Source organism: Haemorhous mexicanus, chromosome 9, assembly GCF_027477595.1.
Source record: "Haemorhous mexicanus isolate bHaeMex1 chromosome 9, bHaeMex1.pri, whole genome shotgun sequence".
In the NCBI taxonomy this organism is placed as follows: Eukaryota; Metazoa; Chordata; class Aves; order Passeriformes; family Fringillidae; genus Haemorhous; species Haemorhous mexicanus.
The window spans coordinates 30,233,728-30,250,039 of NC_082349.1; the positions used below are offsets into that span (position 1 = coordinate 30,233,728).

A 16,312-nucleotide genomic window follows, 5' to 3' on the forward strand; every position below is an offset into this window, starting at 1 on the left:
TGGAATGATTTATTGTGAAACCAGCACCATCCTGATCAGCTTCCCACCTCTTATACCTTTCTTTAGAATTTGAAATCAAAGACTGTCAATATTTTGTTTTATACAAGCTTATTTTTGTGATCACTGTTGACTGCTCTACATTTCATAATGGCTCCCTTATATGACTGCTGAGTCAGAGCTTTAAAATAACTTTTATCAAGGTGCTGAAAGCTTCACTGTGTTGGAAACTGCTCTCCAAACAGAATCCCAACACAGATTACTCAGTGCAAATACGTAGGTGTTTCCCACGGTAAGTTACCAACCATCACAAACAACAGCCAGTACACACAAGAGAACCTGCTAATTCTTTTTCCACTGAAGACTTAGCATGTTCCTTCTTGGGATTTTTATTGGTATCTCATTTGCTAATAAATATTTTATGGTGCTCTATCAGTTGCACTGCGGAAAACAAGATGTTCTAGAGACTGAAAGTGTGGAAAGGGTCAAAACAGACTTCCCAGGTGACCAGAGTGGATGATGGTGACCCACTGGAGGGAGCTCAGGAACCCCTGCACTCCACATGACTGAGAGCACAGCAGGGAAAGGGCTGCTCTGAACCACTTCACTTCCAGTATTCCTCCCCTCAGCATTTACTGGCAGGCAGCTTGGGTACTGGCTAAAGGGTGCATTGAGTTCATGCAGGAGATTTTACAGCCCAAAATGCCACCCTAGGCCCTATTTTACTGCACAAAGACCAAACCCTCCTCCACAAATAACCCCTATGCCCTGAAGCATCCATTGATTCTGCACATGGCAGAGCAGCCCCACAGGTCTCTCCCATATTGCCATGTAACAGAGCTGTTCTGCTTCTGGAGCTGGGTGCAGAAGGAAGGATTTTTAAATCCTAGGACCACCTTAACTATTGACTTATCTTCTTCACATGTGTTTGCAGAACCAGCACCGCTTTCTACAAGAGGATATAAAGTATAAACCTCCTTACATAAAGATCTTCTTCAGCTGAAGAGATCTAATTACATAATGGGAAAACACACCCACCAACCCAAAGCCTTGGCAATTTCCAGGAATTTGTCTGCCTCTCCACACCTGTGTCTGCATTTCAAGTTTGTTAAAAGCAAAAGTTTTGAGAAAGCAATATAAACCCAAGTGAGTATTACACTTACCTGACTGTGTCATGGATAAGGATTCATCAGACCAGTTGTGAGATGTCTGGTGGGACTTCACAGGTGAATGTAGCTGTCCTCCAGTTCTGTGGCTGCCTTTGCTGGAGTCTTGCTTTGATACAGATATGCTGCTTTTGGGAGGAGACTGGGAGAAAAAAAGAATAAATAAGTAATTGCAGTTTGAAAGTAAAAGATCACTGTCATCAGGAGCCACTTAAAAGGAGAGAACAGCATGACAAGAGGACATCTCAAACAGTGGTACCTATACAACAATCTTAAGAATTCAATCTTTGCTAGAAAATAAAACAGTAAAATGAAGAGCAGCAACAGCTGACTGCTTACTTTGAGCCTAGATTTCAATAAACCTGCTTAGGCTACTCTGCTACCACCTAAGTGAACTGACATGGCTCTGACTCACATGTGTTCAATACGTTTGTGTCATCTGCAGCAATAGGAACTCCTAGTAAATAAACTAATAAAATTAACCACTTCATGGAAAGGGTGCAAGACAACATTCTGAATCAGTGAAACAACAGAGCACTATTTTTCTGAGGCCAGGCAAAAACTCAAAGAGCAAATGTTCTTCTAAAATGCTGCTTAACGCTTCAACATTATCCTACAAACCTTTAACATGCCTTGGACATAACCTCTGGCACACATTAGCCATTTTATTATTATCTCCTCAGCAAATTTGCCAAGAAAGTATTTGTAATAAGTCTAGATAAGCAGTTCTTTTACCCCACAGACACTGAATTTTCTGTCTTATTGAGCACAGGGCAAAGTTATCAGGATGAAACTCATTAAAATTATCATCCAACTAGAAATAACAATTGGAATAGAACAATAAGGCAGAATTAAGCAGCAAGCAGACACAATCTGAAACCCAAAGGACTGTGCATGAGGTTACAGGTCTGCTTCTTCATCCTATAGCTACACTTTGGGACACATTACTTGCAAATAAGGCAAAATGGAAAAACAGAGCATAGCTTCCATGGCCTCAAAGAATTTATACAATGGCAACAAACTAGCCTACAGCTAATTCACACTGCTAAACTGGGTCAGTATTCCACCACTGAGCACTGCATACCTACGGGACATACGCAAAATGTTTTGCAAGACTACCCACAATTTTAAAAATATCTCAACTCTGTGCGGAAACAATATTTCCTCAAGACTTCAAAGCACACGTCTGATGCCAATGATTCCTCACAGTAATGTGAAATGGTATCATAAACACAGAAAACAGATCTAGTTAATAGTGTAATCTCAACTTAGCCAACTGGGATGGCAGTACTTGCCACTTCTCTGATCGTGTGTAAGAGTACAGAAGGCAGAACAGCTCACTCACCAGTTTGCCAGGTGATGTGGAGGACTTGAGATCTTCAGAATAAGCCATTTCTTCATTAATTGTACTCTGATCTGGGCTTTCTGGCTGGCCATGGCCCATGGGCTCTGATGGGACAGACTCAGCAGCCAGACTGCCAAGATCTTCTGGGATAGAGCTTTCACTGTTCAGATGAGAGCAAGAAGGCACTGGAGACTCTTCCTCACTAGCTGTTTCTGAGATTCAATGAAAGAAAAAACAAAGCACATCAGAACCATCTTACATGCAGAAGCTGAAGGCATGTAAGGCTGAAGGCATAAGGTTGAAAGGCAAACTTTGGATGCTGTCTGCAGAGAAAGTAGTAACTGCTAGCAGTACATGTCAAACAAACATTATTTCACTCACCTAGACAACTGGTGCTGAAATATTTAGCAAGAACAAGCCTGTTTAACAGAGAAGTGTGATTGAAAGCATAATTTGTGTTCAAGAAACAGCTGGATGTGGCACTTAGTGCCCTGATCTAGTTGACAAGGTGGTATCAGTAAGAGGTAGGCCTTTATCATCTCACATGGCTTTTTACAATCCAAATGATTCTGTGCCTCTGTGAGAAGTGCCCAACACTCTTAGTGATTGCTGAATATCTAAAATAAAGAGCTTTTCAGGATATTCTAACATTTTCCAGACAACACACCCCAAAAAGAGTATTGGGGAAACCTGTCCTTCCAGTTGACCATACAGAAGCAAGAGTCACTATTAGTCTGAAGAAGTCATGGAGGAGCATATAATCTGCAGGCCAGATCTTGAATTTAGAATTGACTGCTTCCTTTACAGTAGTTGCAGAAAACATTTTAATGTTATGATTTCATCATGAGTCTCTCAAATGGCAACAAACAAAATAATAATTTGGGTTTTCAATATTCCTGTTTACTTAATTCTGCAGGAGTCATGGCATTACTGAGGCAGCCATGGAGAACTATTCAGTGTTTGAATAAAGGCTGGGGAGAAGGACTTCTCCTTCTGAAGCAGGGCTGTGCTCCAATGTTTACTGGTAGATACAATCAAGTCTCACTTATTGATAAGAACTCAGCATTTGTGCTGAATTTTTGTTCATTGGAACTTACCCATACACATATCTTTTTTAAAATGTCTTACAGTGCCTAAAATCCACATGTCTGCTTTCAGTAACAAATGTAATAGGGTATTACTCTGAATTCCCTTTGCACATTCAAAGGATGGGCTGCCTACTTTCAGTAAAGTGGGGAAAAAAAGAAAAATAGATATGTTTTTAGAACAATCCCTGAAATCACTTTCTCTCAATCCAATTCTGTTCCCTGTGCTTCAGCATGATCCCCTTAAAACAGAACTGTAAAGTCGTAGCTTCCAACATCTGGGAATTCAATTTTTCCTCACATTAGCATAATTTGTACTAATTACATCCTAGAATACTTTACCACAGCTACACATTTCAAACAGGTGGCATTACCAACGGAGGGGAGAAAAAAATTCTTTCAATTTTTTGAAAACACAGACAATGGTAAAGCAGCCCCTGACAGGAGCCATCCTCACCTACAGTACTAAAGCTAACAAGCAGAGCCACTTTGCTCCCCACTGGGGAAAATGGTTTTAACAGAGTAAGTTCAGAAGACTACCAGCAAAAGATCATGCGTGGGAAATTCAGGACTCCTGGACAACTAACTAAATATGATTAAGTAGAAGCTGTTTATTGTTTACATTATGCACTTACTTATACATTCTCTGTATAAGTAAGTGCATAATGTAAACAATAAACTCTACTGCACAGGCTGATCAAGTATTTCTTATTGGTGCCTTTGCTTGTTCATGTGTTCTGCATGCACTTCTCAAAATATGTGATTGGTTACAGTGCAGGTGCTTTGCTGCCCCCCGTTATCGAGTTCTCGTGGTTTTGGAATTTGGTTTCTCAGCTTCTCCTTTCTTATTTTAGCACAGTGTATGTCTTAGTAACCTTGATGAATTCCAGAGCCCTGAGAAAATCCTGGTAAGAACAGTAACAAGCGAAATGGCTGGTGCACCTTGTAGTCTAAGTTGTTCAGATACATTGCTATGATCATGCCATACTCCAGTATTTCTGCTTTGAAAGACAGAAATACAGTTCAGAAATTGTATATATAAGTGACTGATGGGCTTATGCTCACTTGGGAGGATACATAGCAAAGGAGAAATACACATTTCACTATGGTGTAGAACAGGCAACAGAGTGCAGAATTTGAGATTCCAAGAGTGTCCAGAAAGCAACCAAAATATCAGAAAAGGAAACAACTGCAAACCCAAGCAATCCTTCACTCTTATCGTATGTGTTACTTCCCCCCAGTCCCCATTACCTTTGGGCTCAGCTCTCTGATCCCCCAGCTCTTTCTTGGCTATCTTGGTTTTGAGCAGCTCTTTGTCCCAGGCAGCCAGAGCCTGCTTCTCCATCCTCCGGATTTCCGCCTCCTCGGCATCCAGGCGCCGTTTCCACTCCAGCAGCTCCTCCGCGTGCTGCCGGCGCTGCATCAGCTTCTGCTCCCGCTTCGTCAGGAACCTGACAGGCAGAGCACAGGACAATGCCAAACCAGCCAGCCACACTCTGAGCTCCCAGCACCCAGATGCTCCATTGCCATCACTCCCAGAATTGCAGTTGTTCAGTTATAATAGCCACAATAACTGCTATCTCCCAGACTTCTGATGTGCTGCTGCAAAAACCCCACAAGTAGACAAGGGTTCTTTTCTCTGCAGGAAGTAATCTCTACATCACACTGTAAAGAGGCTGTTTATATTTAAAAAAATCTTCAAAATCATTAAAATCATACGCACTAAACTAAACAGAAAAAATTCCCAACAGAAAAAGTTCCCAATTTCAGGACATGAAATGTACCTGTGGTATTAAACTGGAACCTTCTAGAAAGCTGTGACCGTTTGAAAAATGAACTTTCCTTTTTTGCTAACCCCAGTGACAGAAAAATTGTAACCTCAGATGCCTCATAGTTTTTTCCAAATACGTTATTACAAGAGAAGATGATTCTATATTAATAGTCCTCCTGGAGCTTTAATCCTTCTTCCTTTAAGCATCATCTCTATGGACTGGTACACTTGGAATGTTAATTGTGAGCTGACAGCATCAAGAGAATAATGACACCAGTATGTTTCTTCCCATCTACTAACGTATCTGGCTGGTAGTTTAAGAAGAAATCAAAATTAAATCTCATGCTGAAAATTCGTAGATATTTTTTTTCTGACAAAGAGCTCTTAAGTGATCCATGAAACCTTAGAATTGACAAAACTCTCACAGGATTTGGTAGGTATGAACAGGTCTGTGTGCACACACTTGTTCCCTTTGCCAGCTCCTGTCTCATTTCTGAGCACTGAAGTAACCACAGCACTTAACCTTTCAGACAGTAAATTGGAAGCAAGTTCAACATCAATTGCACACACTTCCTCTGGCATTCCAAGTCTACAGAAGAGTGTCTATCAGCCTCCTACACTGAAAGCTTTAAGATGTTACAGAATCACTCTGTAGAAAGTCCACAGTTTGCCAGCTAGAGAGTTTGCCATTGGTACAGAAGTAGTGGTGCTATAGAAGGGAGACTTCAAAGACTTGTGATACTTTGTTTTCGCAAATGTCCTTATAATTTTCAAGCCATCCCAAGCATTTAGCATCAAAGTTTTTAAGCTGCAAAGCAGATAATAATCTCATTTGTGCTTTTTAATCTCTCCTGTTTCAAAAAACCCTTTTATTTACAGTCTGGAATGGCCAAGTGACTAACGTGCAGGTCTTGCCTGCTAAGGGACATTTCTCATTTGCTCACTCAGTGTTTGTTCTGTTCCCTGGAAAAGTGAGCTGGCAGTTGATCAGAAAGGTTGAGATTCAGATAAGTCCTTCTCTAAGACAGATTCAGACAAAGGGAGCAAGTTATGACATGAAGGGAAAAGTTTCAGAAGCCAGTTAGAGACGCTCCCAATCTTTTTTCTGATGGTGAAAACAAGAGGAGGTAAAAACCAGAAGCACCTCAGAATCTCTGGAACATCTGCCACCTTCAAGCTGACAGATTCCATGATTTTGTGCATAATTTTAACACTTTCTATAGACAAACATCAAACATCATCTACATTTATGCAAAACTGACAGGCTGGTATCATTAACAGAGCAAACGACCAACAGCAATTGCATTACAAACATGACAGGCACAGTCATGATAATGTTGTGTCTTTCACCAGCACTATCAGATCTATCCACTCTTACTCTCACACACACAGTTCCAATTAGTCCAGCAGATCATGCATGTGGAACTTGTTTTAGAGGTCATTATTACAATGACCTCAATGCAAAAAGCAACTTTTTCTTCTTTCTTCACCTACTGTTTGATTTCATCAGGAAGTTTTGCAGCTTACTGGGTCCTGAGAGAGGCACATCAAGTTGAAATAAAAGGCAGAGAAAGGCTGAAATAAATGGATTCAAAAGAGCAGGACTCCTAAAAAGCCGATGTCAAATTAATTATCCAAAAGACCACAAACAGGAGGAGAATTAATGAAATGGCCATGAAAATAGTTACCACAGAAGAACTACTTAATAAGAAAGATAAGTCAACAGAAGTGATGGGAAAGAAAGAAGATTCCAACAAAAAACCCAGAAGAAGAGGAGGATCAAAGCAGCATGGCCAAAGATGCAGACCCTTTCATAACCCTGGGGTTTTAAAGGCCAGAGCCCCAAAATTGCAGTAAATATTAAGGCAATGCATCTGCTGTCTAGAGGGTTCCAGTTGCAACACCAAGCATACACATTTATCCTCGAAAGCAGAAAAAAAAAATTGCAAAAGCACATCTGGCATCTATGCAGCTGGAAATGTGGGGGAGCAATGAGGAAGCAGCAGCACTCAGATTACAGCAGCATGACTTCAAAGTCTGTTTCTCTGATGCTAACATCACACACTTTATCCATGCATTTCAAATATTAGTATTAACCTGCTGCTCTAAACTGTAATTGCACATTTGAAGGTATATTGACTATAAGCCCAAAGTATGAGGTTTCAGCAGCTATTCTGAAGTAGCAACCAGACAGTGGGAGCAGAGTGAACTGTCTGTTTGCCACTCAGAACACAGCAGGAATAAGAAACTAGAATCCTGGAATGGTTTGGGTTGGAAGGGACATTAAAGATCATCTAGTTTCACTCCTCTACCATAGGCAGGGACTTCTTTTGCTAGACCAGGTTGCTCAAAGCTCCAGCTGACCTGAACACTTCTAGGGATGGGACAGGTTGTTGTGCCAGTGCTTCACCAACCTCACAGCAAAGAACTTCTTCCTTATATTTAATCCAGATCTACCTTCTCTCAGCCTAAAACCATTACCCCTTGCCCTATCACTACAGGCCCTGGTAAGTCTCTCTCCATTTTTCTTATAACCTCACTGTATATGCTGAAAAGGCACAACAAGGTCTCCCTGGAGCCTTCTCTTCTCCAGACTGAACAAGCCCAACTTTCTCAGCCTTTCTCACAGGAAAGGTGTTCCCTCTCTCTCATTTTTTTGTGGATTCCTCTGGACCTGCTCCTACAGGTTAATGTCCTTCTCACCCTGAGGACTCCAGAGCCAGACACTGCACTGCAGGTGGGGTCTCACCACAGTGGAGTAGAGGGGTAGAACCACCTTCCCTGACCTGCTGTTTTTCCAGGCAGCCCAAAACAGAGTTGTTTTCCTGCTGCAAGTGTGAAGTGCACACTGCAGTCATACCCCATTTTTTGGTCCATCTCCAAGGCCTTCTCTGAAGAACTGCTCTCAATCCAGTCACTGCCCAGACTGAACTGATAGTGGGGACTGTCCTGACCCAGGTGCAGGGCCTTGCACTTGGCCTTGTGGACCTTCATGAGGGTCACACTGGCCCACTCCTCAAGCTTGTCCAGGTCCCTCTGGATGGCACTCTTTCCCTCCAACAAATCCCTGCACTGCTGAGCCTGGTGCTGAGGGTGGAGTGATCCCCCTGCCCATGTCACTGATAAAGATCTGCAAACAGTGAGGCAAGGGTCAGCCGTGTCCACTGCTGAAGAACCTCTGGACTTTCTAGGACTGAACAGAGCATGCTCTATCAAAGAGGCTATCACTGGAGAAATAGACAGTTACCTGACCAATTGGTTGTAGATATACAGCTGGAATTTGGGGTGGAGGTTGGGAAAACAGACACTGAGAGAGGCCCAGTGGTGAGACGTAAAGACAGAGAAGAAGTAGTGAACAGGAGAGCAGTGTCTACAAAATAAGGAGGAAGAGTTTACAACTAAATAGCAATTAAGGCAGAAAGAATGAGAAAAGGATAGCATCTGGCAAAGAACTTTAAAATTAATTGCATTTAACATTGTATAGTTAATACCCAACATCTGCAGTACAAAAACTATACACTGTTATGCAGAAGGTTATAGAACATACACTTGTAACACTTGGTTTTCTGGTAATGAAAGACAAGCTACTTTCACACTGCTGCATTTTTCTTTAAATTTTAGGGAGTTTCATTACTTTGATGCAGATTACCACAGGCACCAGTTAACATATCTCAGCCTGACCCTTCTCATGCTATTCTCTCAAAAGAGTGTGTTATTGGTATTAAAGAGCATGCTGGTTTTGCAATATCAACAATTTCCTGGTCTGAAACTTTAAACACACTTTCTTCACCTGGCGAAACCTCAGTAAAACTATTTCTCCAATAAGGTAAGCACCAGTGAAAGAGCAAAGAAAAAAGAGATTAAATAGTTTACTTTTAAAACATGGACAGTTCCAGATATACCTGCCATTCATATTATAGCTGCTAACTGGGATTTTTTGCAACAAAGTACAGACTTGATCTCAGAATACTCATATATTTCATTTGAACTGCAGAAAGATAATACCTATTGTTTAAAAAAAAATCTACATAATTGACAGCTCTGCTTAAAATGGTATTTCTTAAAAGTGTTACCATTTTAAGCTAATTCCTAATGAATTATCAAATTTATAGAAAAATACCATGCTCAATTTAGCTCTATCACCTACAATGCAAGCTAAGAAGCACACCAAGGAAAAGCAAATGAAAATAAGCATTTAATTTGTTATTGCACAGATTGTCATTAATGCTGCATATGCAAGGAAAGCCAGGGGAAAGTGCTTAATTCTCTTTGACAGAGCATGCTCCTGTTCACATGCAGGCTACACAGACTCATCAGTTAAAATGAAAACAGAACTATTCATTCATTCCCCTTTTAGCACAAGACAAATATTAAAGCTGCCTCCTAAGTAGGAAGCCAAAGGATTTCCACCTTGCTGTGGAGTACAGCAAATCCAGCAGAGCAGGCTTTCCCAATTCCTTCCTCTAGTTCCTTTGTACTTATCATCCATCTTCTTCCCTTGAGCCCCATTTCCCACCCTGACTCCCCTCAAATGGCAGCTTGCTACCATTAAACCCCAAACCAAACCTCTTACTGCTATTTTTAGGTGCTTTACAAATCAAGACATTAAAAAAAAGATGCCAAGTCAGCACTGTTTTTCAATCAATAAGCACTGCTACCACTACCAAAACACCTGCCAAAGGTGTGCAAAAACTGTACAAGAGGGAAATCAAGTTTTAGAGAATCATTTATACTTACATAAAATACTTCCCCCTTTGAACATATACACCAATCCAAGACTTTTAAAACCATAAAACCAAAACCACATGATCACATAGATCACACACAATTTGCACTTGTTCTGCCTAAAAGGAATTGTTCCATCTCAAATCTTGGTATCCAGCTTTTGAAAAGTATTCTCCAGGTGAGAAATATTTCCAACTACATAAAATAATAATCAAATCATGACTAAAATATCTTTAAAGGTAGGACATACTTGATATCTGCTACTATCCCTTGTAATATATAAGTCTTTATGCAATTTTAAATGTGGTTTAAAAATGAATGTACTTTGAAAAAATAAGATTTCAAGAACAATACTGACAAAGCCACTAGCTGATAAAAAATAGCAAAGGAAGTCTTGAATGTACAAGCATATTTATCATCTCTTTTAGTATTAATACTGTATCTCAAAATTCATAACCTCCAGATTGTTTTTTACCACCATTTGAAATTTGTTGAATTTGTTTGTAGGGAAAAAATAAGATAAAGAACCTCTTTTAACAGAAAAATAAGATCAGAAAAAAACCATTACTTTCTTGAAACCATAGAAGTCAGCATGGCCTACAACACATATGCTTTTCAAGACCCTATCTTAAGTCATTTACCAGTCTCAAAAGATACTTTGAGAATTTGCCACTATGATGATGGGGTCGTTTTCATACAATTTGGAATCCGAGGAGTTTAGTTTTAGAAATAGAACACCTCAGAAACTTTTAATTATCATTGATTTTGGCTGTTCAGTTTATCAGATGCCACCAGAGGAGTCAGAATTAAACAGCAATCAACTCAGGCTTGACACAAAGGCCATGAAAGTACAACAGGTTCTGAGTTTTCCCTTCTCCCACCAAAGCCTCCCTTACTGCTGCTGGGTTTTCTTTTCATCTACTCCAACACATGCATGGGTGGGAAATGTGCTTGGCAAAATGATTGCAAGCAAGGCTGCTAAATGTGACAAGGACAGCTGGTCTTTACATGGCACTGCTTGCTTTGGGATGTTTTATCCAGCTGGGTTTGGAGTCTCAAGAGAAAACACATTCCAAAGATCACCCACATGGACTGAAGTGCAGTGACTGTCTTGGTTCTAAGCTCAAAAGAATTGTTTAAGCAAAGACTATTTCTTGTGGCAACTGGCAGAAGCCAGACTTTCAATGAAATTAGTCTCAAATAAGAATTTAGGGCTTCAAACAAACAAACACAAGTAGGTAAAGTGTTTGGGATGTTTCATGCACACAAAGTAATTCCTACACCAAAAGGATGCAGAAACAATTATCTAAAACAACTTCATTGGCAAAATCAGGAGATTCATTTGAGGTTTTCAGACACAGGAACTGCACACAGATTTTGTTATTTCCTCTGGAGCCTAACAAACATTTTCAACATTCTTCCAACCTGTAAACTACATATATTCTCAGTCACATACACATCACCTCTATTAATAAAGAAAATATTTAAAGAGTTCATCCTAGCTGATTTTAATGCAATCAGAATTAAAATTCAGCAGCTGGATAATTAGATAGAAATCACATACCTGACAACCTCAGGGTCTTTCTGTGAGCCAGATCTGAAACTCAGTTACTCGTTTTTGCATAAGATAATTGCTGTTATAAATTACATTTCAATTCAAAAATTTGCACTGTAATTCCACAGTCTCACTCCCCGAATTTTTTTCACTCTTTAAGGTTAAACAGGAGATACAAAATACAGACACCATTTTGACCATTTGACTTCAGGTCTCTCACTGCAAGAGAAACTCTGACAGGATGTGCTGTGAAGCCACAACCTCTCCATATTCCTTGTACCTACAAATATTGATGTCTCTTAACCTGATGTGCTTTTACCAACTCTATCAAGTACAAAGAATATCAAACCAAATCTTCAATAAAATCTCGACCACATGGTCTGCCATAATGTTTGAATCATGCAAGAACTTTAAATTATTATGTTCAAAGATTAATATTGTTTTATTCATGCTTCCAATCAGCTGTTTTTCAGGCAATTCAGATCAAAGTGTGATATTAACACCATCAAAATTTCTGATGGCCATTTTTAGAGCAGATTTGGGCCAAACCAACATGTTCCATTAAAATAGCAGTACTTTTTAAAGGAAAAAAAAAAAAAAAAAAAGATATAGTTACTTTTCATCCATTCTGCTGCGCATTTTTTTAAGTTTCTGCATAATGCTGCTGGTTTCACTGCTGGAGATGGAGATTGGGGAAGGGCTGCGTGTTTCTGCATCAGTTGGAAGTGGGCTGGAACCATTGCTCTGCTTGATGTCATCCTCACTGGGAAGCTCCTGCGATTAAAGGGTTAAAAAAAAAAAAGAACCATTAAAAGACTATTCCAAAATCCTTTATAAATTGTGTTAGTGTTAATTTAACTTGTAATCTCTTGATTACATGAAATACTGCTTCTGTCCACTTGCAGATTTAACTTCATAACCTCATTTTTATTTGACACATAGCTTTTAGCACACCCTTTCTCTCCATAATTTAAGTTTTCCCCTAACTGTATCCAGAACAACAACTATAACAAAAAAACTAAACCCCAAAACAAAAAAAAAGCGACCAAAACAAAAAGCACCCCAAAGCAACAAACCAGAATTCAGCTACCCAAACAGGAAATCAACCTTTTCTACAGTACTACCATTAAACTTATGTCCTCTCAAAATTTTGTAAGGAGGCAAGTAGAAGCAAGAAACTTAGCAAAATTACCCTAACACACAGCAGGAAGTTTTGGGGTTAGTGCTTTTATTTAATACTTTGGGCCTGACAAATAATCAAACAAAAATCAAAGCCTGAGAGATCTAAGCATCAAAAACTCACATTCCCAAAGTCATTCGTTCAGCTTGAGAATGAACAAACACATCTACTGCACATTTAAAGCATTTTATAACTTCTCCAAAGGCATTTCCTTAAATAAAGAAATTAAGCATAAATTGCTGAGATAAAGGGGTGAGATCACTTCAGGCAGACAAAACTTCCAAGCGATAGGTCCAATCTAGTATCCATCCATTCCTATAAACACTGAAGCTGCACGGTGAAGAGGGAAGACTCCAGTTTCTGTGCTGAACACTCACCAGCTTGTTTTCTCCTGCAGACTTCAGTTTTTCCTGCAGCTTCATGGTAGTCTGACGGATGCGCTCGATTTCCGCCTGCTGTTTAAGGATGAGCTGCCTCTCCTTGCGAGCAGCCTTGTTTGCCTCCTGGAGACGTTTGATTTCTGCCTTTTAGGTGTACAAGATTCAGCATGAGAACACTGACAGATCTGTCTCTCTCAAGAACACACTCAAAGCTGCCACAGTGCCCTTGCAATGGGATTGACACGACTGCAGTTACATGAGGAAGGAACTAGGCTGAACCTCAGTAGCAAAGAACTGGAGACCAATCAATCAGAGGCTCAACCATGAGTCTCTATCGTTACAGAAAGAGAAGGACCCTGGAGAACAACGTGCTGAATATGACTGAAATGCAAATTAAAACCTACAGGTAAGAAATGCTGCTGGTTCTCCATTCCTATGTCTACAGTGTCTGAAACCTTTAATGGGCACACATGGCTTTCAACAGGACTTTCCTAGAGGGCATCCATTACCTTTTCCTGCTGTAATCTCAGCAGCAGACCACGCTGCCTCTTTCGAATAGGAGGCATCTTATCATCCTCTCCCTTGTCTCTCAAATGCCTGCAAATAGATTGAAAGAAAGTAGTATAAATAAAGTAATACAATTACTTTATAATAATAAATAATAATAAAGTAATATTTAAAAAGTGTACAACAGGCCTTTTAATCTTTAAAGTGGAAAACAAAAGTTTACTTTTCCTATTCTGCAGAAGGGTATATACCTTAATCCTCAGCATGCTCTGTGGTGGAATATTTTGCATTGTTTGGTCAGACAGGCACAGTAAAAAGGCCAGTGCAGGTAACAGGAGATCACACAAGAATGGGCAGAAGCTCTGCAGAGGTAGCACACTCACCATGTGAGAAACACAAAAGGAAGGACTGACTACCTAACAATCCTTTGTCAAATGCACAATAACAGGAAATTGTAAGAAAATGTCTCCTGAACAATGGTACTGTGATGCAGAGAAAATGACTGATTGCATCTGGCCCCTGCTGTTTACTAGTATCACTGAGTACTTCAAGTGGACTTCAGGACAAAGCATATCTTAGATGGAAACAAATCACTAAGTACAACATGTATCCAGATTCACAAAATGTGGCCTGGGTCAACTAAAATGACTTCAGATACACATCAAGCAAAGGAAGATCAAACTGTTTGACAGTTTTATATCTTCCTGAATTAAGATGTGTAGAGGAATGGTTGGCAATTACCTCCTCCAACTGACAACAAACATCTGCTCTTCTACTGTTTCACTGAAATTCTTAATCAAACCCCATTCAATGTAAATATCAAAGCACATTTATAAACTGGGTCCTGTTCTTCCCAAGTCCCAGTAACAACTGCACAGAATACTGATGTCAGAAGATTAGTTCAACCATTAATACTTAACAAGGGAGTGGCAAGGTGGAAACAAAACCTTGAAAAGTAGAAGGAAACGGTCAATCAGCAGTTATGTCTATTCAGAGCTGCCTTACTTTTTCTGGTGTTCCAGCCATGCCAGCTCAGCCTTGGTCTTCTCTTTGAGAGCCTTCTCCCGGAGCCGGAGGAGTGAGGACTGATGAGCTGCTCGCATTTCCTCCTCCTTCATGTACTGCCTGACCATCTCCATGGTAAACTTAGAGAAACTGTCTTGTCCCCCTGAGAATGGCATGCTTAGCTCCTAGAAGGAAAGATAAAGTTGGCACAAAACCACAGAAGTGCCATGGCTTTTTTTCCCAATTACAAAGTGCATGTCTGTGTGTGTATATACACAGATACACAAACACAGATGCAGGAAGGGAAGCTGTTTTTAATCTGAGCTTTGTGCAGACCAGCTATGTTTGCCCAGTGTGACAGTTTTGGGAGGTTCCCACTTTGACCAGAGAGATGAAACATCCTCTTATATTTCCTAGCTCTGTGTTAGCATAGTTGGAGGACTTAATCCACTTTTAAAACCTATCTCAAAAAGTCACTCCTCCTAAGCCACAAGGTAGAGGCCTGGATGGATTGTTTCATAAGTCATCACACTTGTACAACAGTGACATACAGCATGATTCACACATCTCTCTGTTTTGAGATGCTCAGAGAACCACAGGGAGGAAAAGAACCCTCAACCCTGTAAACACAGCTAAGAACAGCTCACTTGAAGCTGATCAGCTTAACCATGTCAGCTCAGTTAATTTAATTTAACTTAAAACATCTACCTTGATAGATGACAGAGCTGTTTTGTCTGGGGACACTTCCTCATCAGAATCATCACGAGCACCCCGCTTCTTCTCCAGATTATTTCTGCGATGACTCTCAGAGGGCAGCAAGGACCGAAAAGATTTTTCTTCAATCTCATCCTCTGTCATGGACTCATCAAATTTCAGGGAATACTCTGTTGCAACAGAAGCGGAATCTGAGGGAGAAATCAGGGAAGCTGCTTTCCACTCAGTTTTGCATCATGAATGCAGCTTTAGTCTGTCCCATCTAACTAATGTTAGAGGGGTCAGAAAAACAGATAGGAGATAACTAATGTAGAAAAATGGGTGTTTAGGAAAGAGTGATTTTGAGTTAGAAGACATCTATTATCCAGCTTTGAGAGACCTAACAGATTTGTGAACACAGTTACAAACACATCTGGAGTTGCTGAAACAGTTGGTGTTGTGCCTGCAGGCTCAGCACGTGAGCTTGTGGCTAAGCTAACACAGCAGAATCTCAAAGGTTCCCATCTCACTCTGCTATTCTCTGTTACCTCTTAAGAGACTACAATTCACCTGGGGCTCAACTTTCTTCACACACTTTCCCTCATTTATTTCAGAAATTCATTCTGAAACAGCACCACCCTCCCTCCCTCCCCCCTCACCACCTTCAGACCCATCACAGACCAGCAGCAGAGCCAACCTTTTTCATCTGGCAGGGACAAAACACTGTCACTGGGCAAGGAATCATCTGCAGCAGTCTGAGCCTGCTCTTCAATACTGCTGGCTGTCTTCTCACGACGGGAAAGCTTTTTCTCATTCTCCTTAGAAGATGGAACTGAAGGGCTCTCCTGGCGGCTGCTGGTACTACTGTGTTATCCAGAGATTATGGTTTTAAAAAAAGTTGGC

At 40.4% G+C, this 16,312-nt stretch overlaps 1 protein-coding gene across 6 annotated transcripts in view; it reads right to left on the reverse strand.

Annotated features, from left to right (window-relative positions):
• CEP350 (centrosomal protein 350) overlaps positions 1–16,312 on the reverse strand; it is a 70,682-nt gene that overhangs the window by 18,594 nt on the left and 35,776 nt on the right. For 5 of the 6 annotated variants that reach the window (XM_059854762.1, XM_059854758.1, XM_059854760.1 and 2 more), the window contains exons 22-30: positions 16,107–16,273; positions 15,425–15,621; positions 14,717–14,901; positions 13,714–13,801; positions 13,202–13,348; positions 12,261–12,418; positions 4,845–5,044; positions 2,509–2,720; positions 1,161–1,305 (exon numbers count right to left, since the gene is read on the reverse strand). In XM_059854762.1, the coding sequence (XP_059710745.1) occupies positions 1,161–1,305; positions 2,509–2,720; positions 4,845–5,044; positions 12,261–12,418; positions 13,202–13,348; positions 13,714–13,801; positions 14,717–14,901; positions 15,425–15,621; positions 16,107–16,273 (1,499 nt within the window). The remainder of the gene's footprint in view (positions 1–1,160; positions 1,306–2,508; positions 2,721–4,844; positions 5,045–12,260; positions 12,419–13,201; positions 13,349–13,713; positions 13,802–14,716; positions 14,902–15,424; positions 15,622–16,106; positions 16,274–16,312) is intronic. The other variant, XM_059854759.1, reaches the window with a different exon arrangement.